Genomic DNA, 22,964 nt, shown 5'->3' on the forward strand with positions numbered 1-22,964 from the left:
GAGGGGAACTAGGGGACTTTAACACCCCACTTACATCAGTGGATACAGCATCACCCAGAGAGAAATAAACCCACACTTGTGGACAAGAGCACATGATATACAATGGAGAAAGGCCAGTCTCTTAAACAGTGCTGGAAAAACGGAACTAATGAAAACATAAACAGCATGCTCTCTGACAAAAGTCTTGGCAAAAATCTTTAGACATGTCTCCTCAGATAAGAGAAACAAAAATAAACAAATGGGGCGACACCAAACTAAAAAGCTTCTGCACAAAACAAGAAATCGTCAACAAAATAGACAACCTACTGAGTGGGAGAAGCTATCTGCAAGGCCTGTAGCTGAGAAGGGGTTAATGTCAATATATATAAAGAACTCAGACAATTCAACAGCCAAAAAACAACAACCTGCATAATAAATGGGCAGAGGAGCTGAATTTCTCCAAAGAAGACATACAGTTGGCTGGCAGACACGTGAAGATTTTCACCATCATTGATTATAAGGGAAATGCAAATCAAAATCACAATGAGCTATCACCTCACACTCTTAGCATGGCTGTCATCAAAAAGATGAGAAACAGCAAGTGCTGGAAAGCGTGTGTAGAAAAGGAAACCTTTTTCACACTACAGAAGTGGAGACTGGAGGAGTCACTATGGAAAACACTGTGGAGACTCCTCAGAAAGGTGAGAACAGAACTCCCATAAGACCCAGCTATTCCTGGCTGTTTGGTGTGCCACATGTAAGTGACTTATCCGAACAATAAAACATTAATTCAAAAAGATGTATGCACCCCTATGCTCATTACAGCTTTATTTACAACAGCCAAGATGGGGAATAACCTAAGTGCCCGTCAATGGATAAAGAAGATCTGGAATAAAGATGGGATGGAATGTTAATCAGCCATAAAAAAAGCAAAATCTTGCAACGACATGGACGGACCTTCAGTGTATTAAGCTAAGTTAAATATGTCAGACAGAGAAAGAAAAATACCATATGATTTCACTTATGTGTGGCACACAAAAAACAAACAAAAAATAATAAATGAACTCAGCCAAAAAAAAAAAGCAGCGTATAAATACAGAGGACACCGTAACAGTTACCAGACAGGGAGGGGCAGGGAGGAGGGCAAGATGGGTAAAGGGGATCAACTGAACGATGGTGGACAGAAACCCGATTTTTGGTGGGGAGCACACTGCAGTGTGCACAGCAGCAGAAATACAATGCTGTACACATGAAACCTGGATGACGTTACAAACCAGGCCCAGTTCCATAAACAATAAATTTAAAAAATAAGAAATGATAAAAAAAAAATCCTATTTTGTACTAATATTACTTAAATAGGGCAAGAGAAAAAAATTGTTCAAGGTATCTGTCTCCAGAGTTTTTCCATTTCCAATTCTTCTACACATGGAGGTGATTTTGGTTATTCCATTAACACCCTACAGCTTCTGAGACAGCCAACGATGGAAGGGCTGGAGTTTCCCTCTGACAATACAGAAAATGAGGGCTGGAAGAACACTGAAAAACCTCCAAAAGGTAACTCAATTCAAGACGACCTGGCAGAAGTTGGGCAGAAGACGAGGCTGAATCAGCGGTCCAGTCCTCTGTGTTACCTGTGTTACAGTCACACCCTTACCTGGCGCTCACCTGCACAAAGGGTCTATCTCCGCCCGCCCCTCGTCTCAGTCACAGCACCTGCTCTAGCCAATGGAACGTGAGGTTTAACAGACAGAGGCTCGAAATGCGCAACACAGCTAGGCTTCTGCCACCACCCAGGACATCACCTGGGTAGCTGCTGTCCCTCCGACACGGGCCCAGGAGGGGACAGATACATCCCAGTCCCCACAGACAGTCCGGGAGACGCAAGGCCTGAAGCAGAGCCGCCCACAGAGCTCACACCTAGATGCATGATGAGAACCTGACTGAAGCGCTTCCTGAGATCTCGTGGTTGATTTTCGCACAGCATTACTGTGTCGGTAAGCAGCTAACGGATACAAAGAACTTCAAAGATGCCAAATACAAGAAAACAGAATCAAGAGGATTTTCCGTAAAACATCCAATACACTCCCAGTTTTCTGGGGACAGGTGGAGGGAAAGGCAGAGGCTTCACAGGTGGCTCAGCAGTGAAGAACTCGCCTGCCAGGGAAGGAGACGCAGGTTTGATCCCTGGGTCGGGAAGATCCCTGGAGAAGCAAATGGCAATCAGCTCCAATATTTTTGCCTGGGAAGTCTCATGGACAGAGGAGCCTGGTGGGCTACAGTCCATGGGGGTCGCAAAGATTCAGACATGACTTGGTGACTAAAACACGAGGACAAGAGGGAAAGGTGAGTTTTCATAAATTCAAAGTGGGAAGCTTGATTAGTATCATTCACGACCATCACCACCACCAGCACAATTCCCACCAAGAATCTCTAGAACAGACTAGCCACACACAGTTTAAAGACAGAACAGAGAGATGCACACAGTTTATCATCTGTTTTGTAAGTAGGTGTTTCTAAGTTATTAAAAACGTTTTTCTTTTTTAAACAGTTCAAAATGCCAACAAATGATTATTTGCTTCATTTTTCTCAGCAAGGCTAGTCTTCATCTCCATAGGTAGTATCAAATTCAGTTCTAGTTCCAAGGAAGTTCCACATCCAAAATAATCCAAATCCAATGTACCACACTGGATTTATTCTATACCTCAAGATAATTATTTTTACGTTAAACTTAAGATACTTGAAGACCCCGACTAGAAACAGCAGAACTCAGAAAAAATCTCTGTAGATTTTGACGAGAGAGGTAAAAAACTATCTTTTATGATAATTTTTGCTTAAAAATTGACAGACATCCATTTTGCAGATAAATAAAATGCTACTTATCTACTATAGTAAATCTCAAAAACAATTTCCTAATAAGCAACAGAAGGAATACATTTATGTGAAATTATAATATACAAGTACATATTTATATACAGAGGATTTTCATTACAATGCAGAATATCAAAGTCAAAAGCAAGGAAAATTTGACCCTTAAAAGGCAATGCCACTTTCACAGGAGGAAAAAAAACAACACTGATGTGAGAACTGAGCAGGAAAATATTCCAAGCAGCAAGATATTTGTTAGGATGATACATTTTCTCTTTAATATTCTTATGAAAAGTGGTGCTTTCTACATCTGCCTTATACTACATAGGACAAGAAACTCAAAAGACCTTCTAACATCTTTTATTATATTAATAATTTTTGCTTCCCAAGCTATTAGCTCTTTAAAAACTGAGGAAAAGAGAGAGACGATTCCCTCAAGGTTTAGTACTTTGTAGATTACACACAAAAAAGTATTTCAGTGTAGCAGAGATTTTTATCATGATTACATTACCAATACTCAAAACTTCACTATTAAATTCTTTTTAACATAATCTTCCAAAAATTCAAATTAGGATTACAATCTAAAAGAATGATTATAGATATTGGAGTATAAAATAAGAAATCTACATATACTCAAGTCTCCACAATTTTTTTCTTTTAAAAATCTATATTCATGCATAAAAAGTTTTAGAAATTTTATACCTCTACTATCTAACCATCTAATTTAAATAATCAAAATAATAATTTCTTTGTCTTTTTTTCTCCAAGGATTGCCTCAAGAAAAACTTATCAACCAAATCTAACTAATTTTGAGTTTTTATAAATTTTATTGGCAAAGCATTAAGCAGTAATAAAATATTATATCTAAAAAGGTAATTGTCTAAGATTTCATGTTTTCTCAGTACAAAGCCAACTTGCAATCTCATACTGGTTACTTCCTTAAAATGAAGTGGTAAGAAAACTAAAAGCTTCTAATATTTTTATTTTTACAAAGGGTCACATGTATCTGTTCTTATTCTGAATTTAAAATTGATAAACACAGGTTAACTATTATAAAGGTCAAGGAATTAATCCTTTCATTGGTTAATAAAATTACTAACAGTAGTAATGGCAATACTGCAAGTGTTTAACTGGTGATCAGTGTAATGACAGAAGTCACAGACAATCTTTTACATACAGTCTCAACATAGCTAACAATCAAGTGTCCAAAAACATAAGCTAACTCTTAGGGCAGTTAAAGACTTTATCTACATTGTATTAAAAAAAAAAAAAATCTTCATCTTTCCAGGATCACCAAGACTTAACTACAGATTAAAACAAAGATGTATTTCCCAGCCTGGGCTGGAGAACCAATGCTCCTGTGAGTGGCCTGCTTGTCACTCACATATAACATGAGTGCAGGCATAAGCATGCATGAGGGTATGCACGCTTGTGCACACACACACAAAAGAGACCCAAGAGCTGAAAATCTGACTGTAGATTGTCTAGAAATTCCACAATGCTATCAATCAGTTGTGGTCATTCCCTTTCCCAGGGAATCTTCCCAACAGTGATCGAACTCAGGTCTCCTGCACTGCAGGCAGATTCTTTACCATGTGAGCCAACAGGGAAGCCCATATTTCTCTTACCTTTCCCTCATTTTCCCATCCTAATTTTAAGAAGCAAAAACTTACCAATATCACTGGCAAACTCGTAGACATGGGGTTTTTGCAGCAGCCCTAATTGACACATACAGGTAAGGGCGTTAAGAGCTTTCACAATAACAAATTCCTCAGCATCACTAAGACCTTGTTGCAGCAGGGGTTTGAGAATTGAGGAGCTCTGCCAGCCAACATAGGCAGCGACGCCTGAAAAAGAGATGCAACCATACGTGATTGTTTTACACCTGAAAGTACAAATGTTATTAGTGAAAGTGCTAGTTGCTCAGTCGTGTCCTCAACTCTTTGTGACCCCATGGACTGTAGCCTGTCAGGAATGTATTCATGGAATTCTCCAGACAAGAATACTGGAGTGGGTTACCATTTCCTTCTCCAGGGGACATTCCCGACCAGGGATTGAACCTTCTTTACCACTGAGCCACCAGGGAATAAAATGAATCAAAAGCCAAATATATTAAGCAATAACCCACAGAGAGACACTGCATTTCCTACCCAGCACAATAAATAAAAAAGACCCACACCAATGCCAATCATCAAGAAATTCTGCGATGCCAAGGGGAAAAAGATCCTATAAGCTTACAGAAAGGAAAATACAGATCCCTTAAAAAGGAAGTAGAATTAGACTGGCATCAGATGATCATTTCAGCACCCATGCAGGCTAGAACACAACAGGGCAAGATCTTCAAGATTATGGAAGAAATGTTATACCCAAACTGTCAATAAAATAAGGATACAAAAATGAGCCATCCTGAGACATGCAAGAACTGTACGTGGTTACCTCCCATGCAAACATTTCTAAGAAAGTTTCTTGAGGATGTTTGCCAACAAAATGAGGAAAATGTAGAAACACAAAATGGTAGATATAAACCAAGAATTCAAGGGGGGAAAAGGATAAAACCTAGTAAAGACCTAGAAATCAATCAGCCCAAATTAAAACTAAAAGTCAATAAACTTCAAAAATGCTATTAAGAAGAAAAATGGAAGACATTACAAGCAACAGATAAAACTAGGAAGAAAGAAGCGAGATATTGTAGACAGAGTGAAGAAGGTGTATTTTCTCTCTAAAAGGAAAACAAAAAAGTCAAACTCCAGGACGAAAAAAAAAAATGTTCAAGAAAGTCATGTAAAAATGAAATAAATTACAATGTACTATGTATGTGGTTGTTTGCAGAGGACAGAAGAAAGAATCCATTGACCTTGACGCTACAGACATTCTCATCAACTGAGAGAGTCATGGCATCAGAACTGTGGTGAAGCAATTATAAATACTGCCCACTACTTGGTGCTAAAGTCAATAAAATTTACATACTCATGTAAATTATTTTGAATTTTCAGAATCACAAGCAGAAGATAATTTAAATATCATCAACTATAAAAATGCAATTGTTAGTTGAATTAGCAACCAACAGAAGAAGCAGAAAGAAAGAAAAAGATAAAAAAGGAATGAAGGAAGTGAAGGAGGAAGGAGGGAAACACAAAATTCTTTGCAGTCCAAATCAGAAGGCCAATTAAGAAACAACTGAATTACTTAAAGTTACAGAAACAACAATCTAAAAACAACCACTGCGAACACAGTGACCAACACCTCAAAACAGAGAGGACAAGGGGGATCAGATTATGATATGAGCGAGTTAACTCTTCATCTGGCACAGAAAAAAGTCGAGAGATAAAGTATAAAACTGATACTCCTAAAAAGAATAATATGAAAACACTACATACGATAGCGATAGTCACCTGAAGGCGGCAAACCACAGCCACGCACCAGGGTACGTGCTGCGAAGTGCAACTGCTGCCTGTCACACATCACTTCTTATGTTTTGAGTAATTTGCAGAAGCGTATTTCCCTTATAATTGAGAAAGAATTTTAGAATTTTTTTCTGTAGTAAAAGAAAAAACACTGTCTAAAATTCCAGTGAATTCTATTTAGAAACTTTACAAACTAAAACGTGCAACAAACTAAAATAGCTCAAAATATTTTGGAAAGGAAGACTGACATTTGGGGAGCTTATTCTACCAGATACTAAAGTTGTTAATAAATATATAATAATTAGAATATAACTATAGAGAGTATAATATTGAGTAGCAAAGTGAAAAAAAAAAAAATCAATGGAATAGGATACCCAGAAAAGCGACCCTAAAAGATATATGCATGAAACAGATACTAATAGAAGCTTCACAAATTAATGGAAAATAAATGAAATGTTTAGTAAATAGTGTTGGGAAAATTGGTTACATTCCTGAGAAAAATTTAGATTTCACCTCATACCACAGCCCCAAATAAAGATTAATCAAGCAGTTCATGCTATGCTGTGCTTAGTCACTCAGTCGTATCTGACTCTCTGCAACCCCAGGAGTGCAGCCCGCCAGGGTCCTCCGTCCATGGGATTCTCCAGGTAAGAATACTAGAGTGGGTTGCCATGCCCTCCTCCAGGGGATCTTCCCAACCCAGAGATTGAATCCAGGCCTCCTGCACTGCAGGCCAGATTCTTACTTCTACGTAAAAAAAATAAAGCTTTAATACAAAAAAAAGACATGCATCCAATGTATAATTAACCTAATTCTGGAATGGAAAAAGATTTAAGTGCAAAAGTAAAAAAAAAAAAACAAGAAGGAAAAGATCAAATAAATTGACAACACTAAAGTTATTTTAAATGACATAAAAAATTATAGTCAACTTATTTGAGAAAAGATTATTTGCCATAGAAGTGATAAAATGTTGTTTTTAATGTAGATATAAAAGGCTCAAAAAAATTATAAGAAAAGCATAACACCATCCAAAAATGGGAGCCAGAATAATAGATTAAAAATTCATAGTAAGAAATATGAATGAGTAATCAACATGAGGAATTTTTTTCACCTCCAATGATAAGCAAATAAATATACATCAAAACAAGTCATCATTCTAAGCTATCAACACTGATTGAAGCCTAGTCCATACTGGAAGGCTGTGCAATACTATTGAACAATGCCCACCAATGATATTATCGCTTTGAAAAGCTTACAAAATGTGTCAAGTTCTAAAAATATACTCATATTATTTAACTCAGTAATTAAAATTTCTGACTCCCAACCTGAGAAAATAATCAGAAGAAAATATTCATGTAAATGGTTAGATGTATAATTGAAGGCGGGAGGAGAAGGGGACAACAGAGGATTAGATGGTTGGATGGCATCACCGACTCAACGGACATGAGTCTGAGTAAGCTCCGGGAGTTGGTGATGGACAGGAAAGCCTGGCATGCTGCAGTCCATGGGGTTGCAAAGAGTTGGACAAGACTGAGCAACTAAACTGAATAGATGTGTATAATATATGTTGACCAAAGTAAAAACAATCTAAATATTCAAAAGAACAGTTCATTAAATTTTGGTAAAACTATAATAAAATATTTCTACTTATTAAATTATGGTTTCAAAGAATTTTTAATAACATGAGAAAATGTTTAGAATATACATGTTACTAGATAAAGGTTTAAAAAATAACAGGACTGAGAAGTAATATAATACATACAGAGCACTTAGGTGCTAGGCATTATTACATATGTTAATTCATTTTATCTTCAAAACAACTAGTGGGTTAGTAATATTGTTATCCTCATTTTACAGACAGGGATACAAAGGCACACAAAAGATTAAATGATTTCCCCTAGAACCACAATCAGTAGGTGACAAAGCCAGAACTTGAACCTAGCAATCTGGTGTCAAGAGTGGCTGCTCTTAAACACTCGATGCAAGTGTTCAAGAGCAACCAAATCAAAGCAAGATCCTTCTACGACCCACCTTCTAGAGTAAGGAAACAAAAACAAAAATAAACATGTGGGACCTAAATAAACTTAAAAGCTTTTGCACAGCAAAGGAAGCTATAAGCCAAGGTGAAAAGACAATGCTCAGAATGGGAGAAAATAACAGCAAATGAAACAACTGACAAAGGATTAATTTCTAAAACATATAAGGAGCTCATACAAGTCAATACCAGAAAAACAAACAACCCAATCAAAAAGTGGGAGAAGATCTAAACAGACATTTCTCCAAAGACATACAGATGCCCAGCAAACACATGAAAGGATGCTCAGCATCACTTATTATTTCCTCAGGTAGCTCAGATGGTAAAGAATCTGCCTGCAAGGCAGGAGACCCAGGTTTGATCCCTGGACTGGAAAATCCCCTGGAGGAGGGAATGGCAACCCACTCCAGTATTCTTGCCTAGAGAATTCCACAGACTGAGGGCTCTGGCGGGCTACAATCCATAGGGTCACAAAGAGTCAGACACTACTAAGTGATTATTAGAGAAATTCAAATCAAAACTACAATGAGATATCACCTCACACTGGTCAGAGTGGCCATCAGCAAGAAGTCTACAAACAATAAACGCTGCAGAGGGTGTGGAGGAAAGGGAACGCTCTTGCACTGTTGGTGGGAATGTAATGGATACAGCCACTATGGAAGACGGTATGGAGATTTCTTTAAAAAAACTAGGGATAAAAACATCATATGATGCAGTACTCTCACTCCTAGGCATATACCCTGAGGAAAACAATATTGAAAAGACACATGTACCCCAGTGTTCACTGAAGCACTATTTACAATAGCTAGAACATGGAAGCAACCTAGATGTCCATCGACAGGTGAATGGATAAAGCAGCTGTGGTATGTGTGTGTGATAATGGAATATTACTCAGCCATAAAAAGGAACACAACTGAGTCAATTCTAATAAGGTGGATGAACCTAGAGCCTATTATATGGAGAGAAGTCAGTCAGAAAGAGAAAGATAAATATAATTTATTAAAGCATATATATGGAATCTAGAAAGATGGTCCCAATGAGTTTATTTGTAGGGCAGTGATGGAGAAACAGACATAGAAAACAGATTTATGGGGTGGGTTGGGGGGAGTGGGTGAGATGTATGGAGAGAGTAACATGGAAACTTTCATTCAATTCAGTTCAGTCGCTCAGTCGTGTCCGACTCCTCGCAACCCCATGAATTGCAGCACGCCAGGCCTCCCTGTCCATCACCAACTCCCGGATAGACAGGCAATGGGAATTCGCTGTATGACGCAGGGAACTCAAACAGGGGCTCTGTATCAACCTAGAAAAATAGATGGGGAGGGAGACGGGAGTGAGGTTCAAGAGGGAGGGGACATATGTATACCTATGGCTGATTCATGTTGATGTTCAACAGAAAACAACAAAATTCTGTAAAGCAATTACCCTTCAATTAAAAAAATAAAAAAAACACAGTGCTGCTCTTAGCCAGTACGTAACAGTGCCTCACAGCATACATGGCAGAATGGGACGACGGGTGGAAAGAAGAGGCAAGGGTGACCCAGAGGAAGGGAAAAAACAAAACACTAACAGAGGCTGTACATGGGCTGGAGAACTGGAGGGGAGTTGTTTTCTTTAAGCTTTTTAGATCTTCCAATTTTTCTACATCTGTGCTAAGTCATGTCAGACTCTTTGCAACCCTGTGGATTGTAGCCCGCCAGACTCTTCTGTCCATGGGGATTCTCCAGGCATTAATACTGGAGTGGGTCGTCAGGCCCTCCTCCAGGGGATTGTGACTCAGGGATCAAACCCACATCTCTTAGATCTCCTGCATTGGCAGGCAGCTTCTTTGCAACTAGTACCACCTGGGAAGTCCAATTTTTCTATAGCACATATATATTAACTTTTATACACAAAAAATAAATGAAAATTACTTTAAAAGTGAAAAAGGAACATAAAGGCCATGTTTCAAAATACACATGGGGGTTTTGCTGGTGGTCCAGAGGTTACAAATCCACCTTGCAGTAAGTACACGGGACACGGGTTCCACCCCCGGTAGGGGAAGATCCCGCACGCTCTGCAGCAACCAAGCCTGTGCACCACAACTACCGAGCTCGCGCCCTGGAGCCTGCAAGTCACAACTCCTGAGTCTGCGAGCTGCAACTGGTGAAGCCATGCACCCGGAGCTTGCGCTCCATGACAGAAGTAGCCACGGCAGTGAGAGGCCCACATGCCACAACAAGAGGAGTCCTCGCTCGCCGCAACTAGAGAAGCCCAAGTGCAACAACAAAGACCGTGCAAAAAATAAAAAGCCAAAAAAATCAATCAATCAATCAATCTTTTTTTTTAAAAAAATCCACATGAACTGACCAGTAGATAAAGTTTCAAGAACTATCTTTTACAAAGAAAAGAAATAAAAACAAGATTACTTAAAGGAGCAAGACAGACAGAGGGAGGCGAGAAGCAAAGGATACCGTGTCTAGGAGCTGAGTTAGCTGGAGTCCAAGACAGAAGGCTGAGATAAATCAATGAACTAATGCAAAAGTTAAAAACAAACTAGAAAGGTATGAAAAGAGGAGGTACAGTAATCTCCAGTTATAGCAAAGCAAGAACAGTAATTTCAAGACTTCTCAAAAGTAGGAAGTATCCTTTTCTCTACCACATTATACAGTTATATTTGCAGAAACAGGAATACTATTGCTAGATGAGTTTCCTTCCTATTTTTATTTTTTAGGAAAAACATCCAACAGCAAACCTTTTATCAGTTACTTTCCCAGATTACTGAAAATCAAAACCTATAAACTCCACAGCTTCTGCTACATGAGAAAGTCTTGATACCTGTAAAGCTTACCAGTGTGCAGAACCGTTTTTAAGCTTTTTTGAGTTAACAGACAAGTTTTACAATCATGTGTAAAATGATATATAAAGGGTTAGTGGGTAATTGGGAGAAGGCAATGGCACCCCACTCCAGTACTGTTGCCCAGAAAATCCCACGGACTGAGGAGCCTGGTAGGCTGAAGTCCATGGGGTCGCTAAGAGTCAGACACGACTGAGCAACTTCACTTTCACTTTCCACTTTCATGCATTGGAGAAGGAAATGGCAACCCACTCCAGTGTTCTTGCCTGGAGAGTCCCATGGACAGGGGAGCCTGGTGGGCTGCAGTCCGTGGGGTCGCACAGAGTCGGACACGACTGAAGTGACGCAGCAGCAGCAGCAGCAGCGGGTAATTTTAACAAGATAGCTTTAGCACATAATAGTTCACAAATAACCAAATCTAAAATTGAAAAGGTCAGTACAATCAGGTAGAAAACAATGAGTTATTACTCCAAAATGAAAAATATTAAATCTTAGTGTAAAACATGACTTAATCTACTCAAAATAAGTTCATTTCTAATTCTGAATCCAAATACAACAGGAATTATATGTAGATAAAATACAAGATTATTTCTCTTCTTTAAATAAATCTGAAAATTAAGAATTGCAACATTTTGAAATAGTGGGAAAAAAGTCGACTAATTTTTCACAAATTTTTGGTTTTACAAAAAAGCAAAGCCTGTAAGCTTCCTTTTTAATTACACTGATTTTCAATCATAATTATACTGTTATTTTCTGATTGTAAAAGTGCTGCATGTTTACTATAGAAAATTTGACGTATTTGTAATTTGTAATTTCATTTGTAAAAATGAAAAAAAGAACCCAATTACCTGTAATCCCAGCCCCAGAAATAATCACTGTTCACATGTTAGTATATTCAGCCTTTTTAATAAACATATCATTTGTTATTATTACCTATACTCAACTGAGTTCAGTCACTTTAGTAACACTTCATGGTACCTTCCCAGGTCATTAAATATTCTTTCAGAACACACTTTTTAATGACCACATGGCATCCCTTTGTATGTGCATCTCAATCTCTTGATCAGCTAAGATATTTCCATCACCCAAAAGCATGAAGACAGACAGAAATACCAGGAATTCATTTCCTTTTTAATGAAATTTGGTAGTACTGTCACCTTTCAGACCGCATGGAAGTTATCTGTTTGAGAAGATAATTCAAATCTTAAAGATAAATTTGAAAACAAACAAAAACGTACCAACTATACTATCAAAAAAAGCTCCACGAAGATGCCAATCATTTTTATCATTCAGGAAAGTGATCATGTGGGACAGCAAAACATCATTAGCTTTCTGACGTCCAAAGAATACACACAGCCGTGTTATCCCATTTTCCATTAAGGTTTGTTTCACGATATTTTCAGGGTCACTTAGCAAAGTGACAACTTTCTGCTGGACCATTTCATGTAAGGCTTGGAGCTCTAAATAAAGAAAACAAAGAAAAATGTGATCAATTTTCTTTTCTCCACACATACAGACCCAGTCTTTCTCACTCCTTGCAGGAAACAGAATGATCACAGGAGCCGCCACAGAAAATGTGCAATCACTAACCTTTTCCACTACGCAAAGCGTGGAAGGCTAGCTGGGAAGATGAAACATAGATCAAAAAACACAGCAATAAGCAGATGCTACAAGCATGGCCACTACCTTGCTATTTACTAGCTTTATTTATGAGGCTCAGAGAAAAAGGCTACAGGGAAGCACCAGAGAGATGCTGTCCAGTAAGATTGACCTAAGGATGCGAAACCGCTTAAGACTGGTCAGGATATAATCTGATGGTGCAGGTGTTGGTTAATTACAGTTTAGAAAGCCAGAAAACACACTGCAAGTCCTGACAAGACTTCACATGATCTGGCCACCACCTCCTTCTTTGATCTTATCTCCTACCCACCCTTCATTTTTCACTCATTTATTTACTCAGTTGGTTGTCTTCCCCTTACTAAAACAGTCTCAAGAGAGCAGGGATCTTTTCTGTCTCACTTACCACCATATCCCTAAATGCTCACAGTAAGCACACAAACTGCCTGGTGCCAAGCTTATGTTTAACAGTTATCCACTGACTAAATGAATGAAGGTGGAGCCCACTTCTGGTGCAGCCACTGTCAAGGGAAAAAGTGGTCTGAAAGACCCAAGTCTATATTCATGTTAAGAAAAACTTTAGATTAACTCCCCCAAAGTTTTATTGCCTAACTTCATTAGTTAAAACATCCAAGGACTTTCCTGGTGGTCCAGGGGTTAAGAATTCACCTTGCAATGCAGGGGACGTGGGTGTGAGTCCTAGTCAGGGAACTAAGATCCTACATCGCCTGGAGCAACGAAGCCCCTGCGCCACCATGAAAGATCCCAATGACACAGTGAAAATTCCGAGTGCCCCAGTTAAGTCCCAATGCAGCCAAATAAACATATTTTAAAAAAACAAACAGTCCAATTACATGCTTATAGGATGTACAACAGTATTATTTTCCAAGTAATTCCAAGAATTTCCTGATACATTATTTTATAAGTTTAAAATTATTCCCGTGTCTTCAACTCCAAGTAATATTTGTTGCATAAAATGGTCCATTTAACAAGTAAATGAGACACTATAGTTGTCTTCAGTGCAGTTCAGTTCAGTCGCTCAGTCGTGTCCAACTCTTTGCGACCCCATGGATTGCAGCACGGGGGGCCTCCCTGTCCATCACCAACTCCCGGAGTCCACCCAAACCCATGTCCATTGAGTCGGTGATGCCATTCAACCATCTCATCCTCCGTCGTTCCCTTCTCCTCCTGCCTTCAATCTTTCCCAGCATCACTGTCTTTTCCAATGAGTCAGTTCTTTGCATCAGGTGGCCAAAATATTGGAGTTTCAGCTTCAACATCAGTCCTTTCAATGAACACCCAGGACTGATCTCCTTTAGGATGGACTGGTTGGATCTCCTTGCAGTCCAAGGGACTCTCAAGAGTCTTCTCCAACACCACAGTTCAAAAGCATCAATTCTTTGGCGTTCAGCTTTCTTTATAGTCCAACTCTCACATCCATACATGACTACTGGAAAAACCATAGCCTTGACCAGATGGACCTTTGTTGACAAAGTAACGTCTCTGCTTTTTAACATGCTGTTTAGGTTGGTCATAACTTTCCTTCCAAAGAGTAAATGTCTTTTAATTTCATGGCTGCAGTCACCATCTGCAGTGATTTTGGAGTCCAAAAAAATAAAGTCTACCACTGTTTCCCCATCTGAAAAGTAGATTTCTCTAGTTTTTCTGAACTAGAAATACCTTAGAAAACATCTTAGTATATTATTCGACTTACAAATATTCAACCCAATAAACATTAACTAAAAGCCTGTTAAAAACCTGTTATCGATGTAGAGAAACATGAGTCAGGGATAGACCTTACAGAGTTCACCGTTATATTGTTGCTTTATGATAAAAGGTATGGGTTTTGATACAAGAATCATAGGTAGTATGAAATAAACAGTTTATGACTGAGTGTATGTCAGAATATTCTTACATAAGCAGGAAAGGTTTAGATTCCTTAGCTATGGTGTTGTCAATGTTTTTCCTTTTATAATTATTTTATAATTCAGCTAGCTTTGCTGTTGATACAAGTCAATTCTGGCTGAGAAACTACTGAGCTTAGAGTCTGTGGTGACAGGTTGGTCATGTTCTGGCAAGATAACAACGCGTAACAAAGAGTAGAAGAGAACAGTCAAACAGTAGGAACCTTCCCTCTGTACGTCTGGTATTCTTTCATTTTACGTTAGAATTATAAAAGACAGTTTGCTGCAAGTTCACATTCTAAATACAGCAATTCATTCTAAGTAACAGAGAATTTGGAAGAGAAAATCATACTACCTGTGTCATAATTCCCATTGGGATGTGTAACTTCATCTATTTCTTCACTATTTGGGTCATTTTCCATATTGAGATTTTTCAACTGTACTAATTCCAGGAATCTCAAAGCTGTTTCTGCCAGCAGAGCTATGTTTTCTATAAAAGGGAGAAAATTTATAATAATTATAATCATAAATTTGTATAATGCTTATAACTTATTTTCCCTAAATTTTAATACACATAAATAATAATAAAACTAAAGAAAAGCAAGACTTTCCAATTTAGCACTTAACCTAATTTGACTTTTAGTGACTAATATCATAATCTACAACTATACCCAAACTATCAGTTTTAACCATAAAACATAAACTTCTTTTAAAAATACAGAAATGTACAACATGGTAACTACAGTTAACATTGCTGCATGGCATATATGAAAGTTTTGGAGTAAATCCTAAGAGTTCTCATTACAAGGAAACAAATTTTTCATTGTTTTTTATTATATCTTTGTAAGACGATGGGTGCTAACTAAACTTACTGTAGTAATCACTTCACAATATATGTAAATCAAGCCATCATGCTCTACATCTTAAAACTATACAGTGAGGTATGTCAATTACATCTCAATAAAACTGGAAAAAATACCAAATAACCAAAATACAGCACTCAAATCATTTGAGGCAAAAAAATAAAAATAAAAAAGCTTAATTCTTCCACAAAGACCTATCTTTTCAACAGCATCATCTTGAGTAAGAGATACGCAATAGGCTACCAGAGAAACACATTTCACATTAAATTAAAAAGCTGACCTTTAGGATCACCCAGGTCCTGGCTCAAACCTTGACCTTGACACTTACCAGCTGACTGCTCAGCCAACCTGAGTCTCAGCTTCCTCACACATAACTGAGTCAGGGCTTCCTCAGAGGACCACTACCCACATGCAGCACCCCTTAAGGGCCTGCCTTACAGTGATCCTCGGGTTCCTGCTGAACCAGTGTGACGCCGTCTGCCGTGCTCCTGCAGCGGTCCACCTCCTCTCCTTTCTCTCTGATGAGACGTCTAAGACTATTTCCCACTCTTGGCCACTGTGAGAACGCCTGCTCCTTAGCGTTGCTGTCTCACCTGAAGCTAACTCTACCTGCTCTGGGCTTACGCTTTCCTCCTCCTCCCATTCTTGTGTATTCCTGCCTCTGCCCTTCCCCTCTGACTCCCATGCTTAATATGTGACCATACCCTCAAAGACACACTCTTTCTCTTCTCAGCAGTCAGTGGCACGGAACATGAACTACCTTGTTCTATTCATTCTAAGATTCACTTTTTCTTCACTTTTTAACATCTCTGAAATAGAGATGCATCCCACCATAATTGATGTTTTTTAGTCTATCAAATACAGTGATTCCCTTCATGGTGGAGTCCCACCCCCTACGCTTGCTAGGTTCAACAGTTTTCTGAATAGAACGAAAATGTACCTCTAAGCAAGCAAGTTATTGATACCTCGCAGCACCTACTCAGCCTAAAGACAGGAGAATCCTATACCATTCTCTGATGATTCCAGATGAATACTCCCACTTCAATAAAAATATCTTTATTAGGAAAAGTCTCTTCTTTTCCTGGGCACTTCTCAAGTCTGAATAGATCTATTACTTATCCCCCCATTTATGCTCATAAACCACAACACACTTGTCAGTTCACTTATACAAGATACAAATCTATACCAGCATCTCTTGAGTTTAAAAACACTACAACAAAAGAAAATTTTAATTGATTTTTAAACATTTATCATTATTGACATGTGTGGTTTAATTACACTTAGCCATACAAGTTCAGAGACTTCTGACTCTATGTAAAAACACAGCCTGCTCATGCTTAAGCCATGGCTCACCACGGCTGGGTAGCACGGGGCACTGCAAGGTCCTGGCACTGACCCTGGGTCACCATGGCCTCTCACCCTGAGACCCAGCAGACAGATAAAAGCAGGGTGCCTCAAAATCCAGGTCCACACCCGCAGCTCTGAGAACTGAGAAAGAACCAGTCCTGGTACACTCTGGTGGTATACCGCAGCCTCTCCCATCCCAACTCCTCAGCTGGGAAATGAAGAGACTCTAATACCTACTGCTCAAGACTGGTGTGTCAGCTTCAACAGCTAGACAGACCTTAAATTCCAGAACCTAGAACCTGGAGCCTATTATACAGAGTGAAGTAAGTCAGGGAGAGAAAAACAAACACCGCATATTAACGCAGATATATATGGAATTTAGACAGACGGCACCAGCGATCCTACATGCAGGGCGGCAAAGGAGACACAGACGTAAAGAACAGACTTCTGGCTCAGCAGGAGAAGGCGAGGAGGGGATGATTTGAGAGAACAGCGCGGAAACACATACATTACCAAATGCGAAACAGATGACACGCGCAAGTCCAATGCCTGAAGCAGGGCACCCACAGCCGGTGCTCGGGACAACCCAGAGGGAGGGGGTAGGGAGGGAGGTGGCAGGGGGTTCAGGATGCGGGGACACACGTATACCTGTGGCCGATTCATGCTGATGCACGGCAGAGCCCATCACAGTATTGTAAAGGAATTATTCTTCAGTTAAATTAATTAATTAAAAAATAAAGAATCCAGAACCTATTTCAGAATCTCTATATCTTATACAATTAACCCCTGCAACCAGGAGCAGTACATGTCCTTACACAAAGCAGATTTTTCAATAAAGTTGCTACTGTTTTTATGCTATTACTGCTAATAAATGAATGTAAATATATTAATATAATACCCACACATCAGAATCTTACCGATTCACTACAACTGAGAAAAGACTAAGATGGGCCAAAAGTAGCTCATAATAGTCTAAAACACACAGCTTGTTTTTAAAAACCATAGGCTTTTCTTTCATTTAATTTTATTCAGTGCAATTAAGTTGATCCTTGAACATCTGAATTTTTTTCAATATTAAATTTAAATATTAATATAAATATTTTATATTTATATTACTAAATAATATTAATAAATAATTCAATATTAAATTAAATTACAGTATCACATAATCCATGGCTGGCTGAAATCCACAGATGCAGAACCATGGATGGAGGGCCAACTATAAATTATAAGAGGATGTTCAACCGTGTGGAGGGTCAGTATCCCTAAGCACGACGTTGTTCAAGGGTCAACTGTATTTCTCTTTACCAAGTGAATTATAAACATGCTTTGTTCCAAATAATAAACCTGGATATGTCTTTAAAGAAATCCTGAATTTCCTAAGCCTAAAATTTACACCTATACAGCTATGGAAATCAGAAACTGTAAATAGACAGATGGATAAATATTTTTTAAAAAGCCAACAAGCACCAATCACTCTGTGGATGTGTGTAGCCGTAAAGACAGAGTCCAAAGATCATTTCTCATAGTCCAGTAAAATAACAAGTATATCATCAAATAATGAACTAATAATAAGCAAGCATCTTTCAAAGAAAGAGACATTATCACCACCACATATGTCACATACTATTTACAAAGACTTCAGAATTCCTAATTTCTATCAGATTATATTTCAGAAATAAATCATGGAATTATGTGAATATTTCAATGACACTTTCCATGCAGAAATAAGCATTCAAAATTAATTTAGGGAATTAAAAATACAAATCTGTATCACTTGATTTTATGAATGAGAATTATAAATATTTATAAAAACAGGTAGATGTGTTACTGTAACACACCCACTTCACCACAAAAAAGCCACACTTCCTAAGCATCACAGTAACTGAAGGCACCTTCAAATTCAGTAACCTAACAGGCTAGGTCCTTTCAACACCAAACTACCCAGCAAAATTAATTTTTTTCAACAGCAATAGACTGTTATACCCTAATACTAATATTCAAGCAAACATACCTGTTCAGAGAAACTTCAGAAAGGCCTAAAGACACTACATCAAAAGCACATACTTGTAAACATCTTACTCCAAATTAAATGTTAATACTCCCAGTAAAATCATAAAATTCTGTGCTATGTATTTTTCACTTAATAATTCTGATCACTTCAAATCAGAGTAAACACAAAGCTTGAGTTTCATGAACAGATCAGCTATAAATATTACCAAAATGTACACAAATAGTTCAAGGACCAAAGTTAAAGGTTCTCTTTGGAATTTCCAAAAATATCAGAGAAACAAGAGGTATTACGGTCACTAACTTCAGGATGTCAGTGGTCACTTACTGGGACAATAAGCTCTTACCAGCGTAGGCTAGCCTGACGATCGTGGCGTCATCCTGGGCCAAGTGGGCTATGCCTGGCAGGATGTACTCTGGGTAAATGTTGACATCGTTGCGAGGAACCTCCTTCACCAGAGCAAGAACTTTAGTCAACGTCCGCAAGGCTTCGGCCCTTACTCTGGGAACAGAGTCATTGCTGAAATGTAAAAGATAAGGAGTAATACGATCCAAAAGAATTTCTACACTTAATCTTGGGGCCAAATGGAGAATAAGTTCCAAAGCGGCAAGCTTGGAGTCGCAGTATTTCAGGGTCTGCAGGCAGGACGTTATAACTGACACCAAGATAACCAGCCCATTCTCCTTGGGCTCTCCATCTGCTTTCTCCAGCAGATCGTGTCCACAGAGATTGTGAATGATGTTGTCCAAATCCTTCCTTATAACCAGAATACGCTCATCTGCAGAAAGAAATGTTTCTTTGGCAAACTGGGCCATATAGGGCTGAAGAAAAGTGTAGAATATTTCAGGAAAGGCATTGCCACGTTGCTGCTTTAAGTAATCTTCTGCCTCTAAACGTTTATCTGGTTCCCGGTGAATCATCTGAGTTACCTACACCAAGGGGAGAATGGGAGTAAAACACAGATTTGAGAAAAGCTAATTAAATCAGACCAAAGCAACACCACCAACTTACATGTAATTTAAAGGGACTCTGAGGTAATACTGACTCTTTCCAATCTTCACCTTTCAAACTACTTTCAGAACATGACTACTGAGTAAAATGTGACTCTACCATCATCCTATAAAGCAAGAGAAAATCACACAGTAACGTACTCTAGATGGTCCAGACACATAAAGAGGATCTAGTCTTTAAAAGTAGTCAAATTCATTCCTTTCACAGCTAAGAAAAGGTAGGCCCAAATTCATACTTAGCCAACACAACATGATAATGGGCGCCACCCCGAGAACAGACAGGTATGCCAGCTCCTAAATCCAGTGTACTGTTCACTGGATGTGAGCTAAACTGGCTTCCTCTGGGGCATCTTACTTTTTAATATTTGCCATTTTTAAAAGAAATCAAAATGCTTATTTCCCTACCTTACTAAAGAATATTTTAAATATACCATAACCTTTCAATGGCTCAGAGTCATCATCAGATGCATGTTACCGTAGTAAATGCTGTAAAAAACATCCCCTCAAAACAGCAGTGTGGATACACGGCTGACATGACCTCCCAGAATTCCTCACGTCTGATCTGATGCCGTAAAAAACATCCCCTCAAACAGCAGTGTTGATATACGGCTGACATGACCTCCCAGAATTCCTCATGTCTGATCTGCTACACTAACAGGTGATTCAACAGCCCCGCTGCCAGAATTGCCCTCAGGTCAAGGGAGGTCTACGAAGCTAGCTGCTTCTATATGAAATGCTCCTATACTACTGTATTATACTCAAGCTGATTCTCCTGTCTCCTCATTTTACATATTTATTCTCTTTATTACTTATCAGCAAGCTCTATCTTGGACAACCTCTCTAATGCCCAAGTACCTCCTTATTTCCTTCCAAATCTGTCCAAAGCAGAGTTAGGATTCTAATGGAAAGATGTGTGTGTATTTGTGTGTTTGTAACATAAAGTCAAATGAGCTCTGTGTCTAAGAAGGGGGAAAAATTATACATTTCTGCCTAACAAACTAAAAATGATAGGAGGCGTATATTAGTCTACAGGGCTTTAATGCTCGTCCCAAATTCAGAATGTTCCAGAGAACTAATACTGAAGGGAGAATATAGTTCTATTTAAAACATTATGGTAAATATTTGCAGCATAGTTACCAGTTCTCTGATACTGCGATCTTCAATTTTACTCAGCACCTGCTCAGGGAAAAACTGCCCATTTCTATAGGCCAAAAGTTGAGAGAGATCAAACAAAGGCACGCCTTCTGTAAAAAGCTCAGCGATCACACAACCTGGAAAACAGCAGGAAATAATTCCATTAAAACTGAAAGGCAAAAGATCCGTAATACAGATCAAGAATTCAGAGAATTCATGAAACTCAAGATACATAACTTCTTTAATATAACACACAACTACAATCAAGCAAGGCAGAAAAAACGTCTACTGGTGAATCATCAGTTTCCAAAAGTATGAAATCAAAAAAGGCCTACTTAATTTTTCTTCTTAAAAAAATTAAATCAAATAAAATTACTTCCTTGTTCCGTAGTTTAAAACAAATGTACTACACATGCATTATACATCAGATCAGATCAGTCGCTCAGTCGTGTCCAGCTCTTTGCGACTCCATGAATTGCAGCACGCCAGGGCTCCCTGTCCGTCACCAACTCCCGGAGTTCACTCAGACTCACGTCCATTGAGTCAGTGACGCCATCCAGCCATCTCATCCTCTGTCATCCCCTTCTACTCCTGCCCCCAATCCCTCCCACCATCAGAGTCTTTTCCAATAAGTCAACTCTTCGCATGAGGTGGTCAAAGTACTGGAGTTTCAGTTTTAGCATCATTCCTTCCAAAAAAATCCCAGGGCTGATCTCCTTCAGAATGGACTGGCTGGATCTCCTTGCAGTCCAAGGGACTCTCAAGAGTCTTCTCCAACACCACAGTTCAAAAGCATCAATTCTTCGGTGCTCAGCCTTCTTCACAGTCCAACTCTCACATCCATACGTGACCACAGGAAAAACCATAGCCTTGACTAGATGAACCTTTGTTGGCAAAGTAATGTCTCTGCTTTTGAATATGCTATCTAGGTTGGTCATAACTCTCCTTTCAAGGAGTAAGCGTCTTTTAATTTCATGGCTGCAGTCACCATCTGCAGTGATTTTGGAGCCCAGAAAAATAAAGTCTGACACTGTTTCCACTGTTTCCCCATCTATTTCCCATGAAGTTGTGGGACCGGATGCCATGATCTTCGTTTTCTGAATGTTGAGCTTTAAGCCAACTTTTTCACTCTTCACTTTCACTTTCATCAAGAGGCTTTTGAGTTCCTCTTCACTTTCTGCCATAAGGGTGGTGTCATCTGCATATCTGAGGTTATTGATATTTCTCCCAGCAATCTTGATTCCAGCTTGTGTTTCTTCCAGCCCAGCGTTTCTCATGATGTACTCTGCATAGAAGTTAAATAAACAGGGTGACAATATACAGCCTTGACGAACTCCTGTTGTTCCATGTCCAGTTCTAATTATTGCTTCCTGATCTGCATACAAATTTCTCAAGAGGCAGATCAGGTGGTCTGGTATTCCCATCTCTTTCAGAATTGTCCACAGTTTACTGTGATCCACACAGTCAAAGGCTTTGGCATAGTCAATAAAGCAGAAATAGATGTTTTTCTGGAACTCTCTTGCTTTTTCCATGATCCAGCAGATGTTGGCAATTTGATCTCTGGTTCCTCTGCCTTTTCTAAAACCAGCTTGATCAGGAAGTTCATGGTTCACGTATTGCTGAAGCCTGGCTTGGAGAATTTTGAGCATTACTTTACTAGCGTGCGAGATGAGTGCAATTGTGTGGTAGTTTAGCATTCTTTGGCATTCCCTTTCTTCGGGATTGGAATGAAAACTGACCTTTTCCAGTCCTGTGGCCAATGCTGAGTTTACCAAATGTGCTGGCATATTGAGTGCAGCACTTTCACAGCATCGTCTTTCAGGATTTGGAATAGCTGAACTGGAATTCCATCACCTCCACTAGCTTTGTTCATAGTGATGCTTTCTAAGGCCCACTTGACTTCACATTCCAGGATGTCTGGCTCTAGGTGAGTGATCACACCATCGTGATTATCTGGGT

The 22,964-nt window shown here is 38.9% G+C and overlaps 1 protein-coding gene across 4 annotated transcripts in view; it reads right to left on the reverse strand.

The window, feature by feature from the left end:
- The window catches only part of PIK3R4 (phosphoinositide-3-kinase regulatory subunit 4), a 78,769-nt gene that overhangs the window by 46,977 nt on the left and 8,828 nt on the right, over nucleotides 1-22,964 (reverse strand). For 2 of the 4 annotated variants that reach the window (XM_086416200.1, XM_086416212.1), the window contains exons 3-8: nucleotides 21,009-21,142; nucleotides 19,208-19,790; nucleotides 14,996-15,130; nucleotides 12,358-12,579; nucleotides 11,386-11,454; nucleotides 4,518-4,691 (exon numbers count right to left, since the gene is read on the reverse strand). In XM_086416200.1, the coding sequence (XP_086272326.1) occupies nucleotides 4,518-4,691; nucleotides 11,386-11,454; nucleotides 12,358-12,579; nucleotides 14,996-15,130; nucleotides 19,208-19,790; nucleotides 21,009-21,142 (1,317 nt within the window). The remainder of the gene's footprint in view (nucleotides 1-4,517; nucleotides 4,692-11,385; nucleotides 11,455-12,357; nucleotides 12,580-14,995; nucleotides 15,131-19,207; nucleotides 19,791-21,008; nucleotides 21,143-22,964) is intronic. The other 2 variants (XM_086416223.1, XM_086416232.1) reach the window with 1 other exon arrangement.

The sequence above is a fragment of the Bos grunniens genome, chromosome 1, assembly GCF_055505025.1.
Source record: "Bos grunniens cultivar Pamir isolate PY7600 chromosome 1, Bosgru_T2T1.0, whole genome shotgun sequence".
Taxonomy (NCBI): Eukaryota; Metazoa; Chordata; class Mammalia; order Artiodactyla; family Bovidae; genus Bos; species Bos grunniens.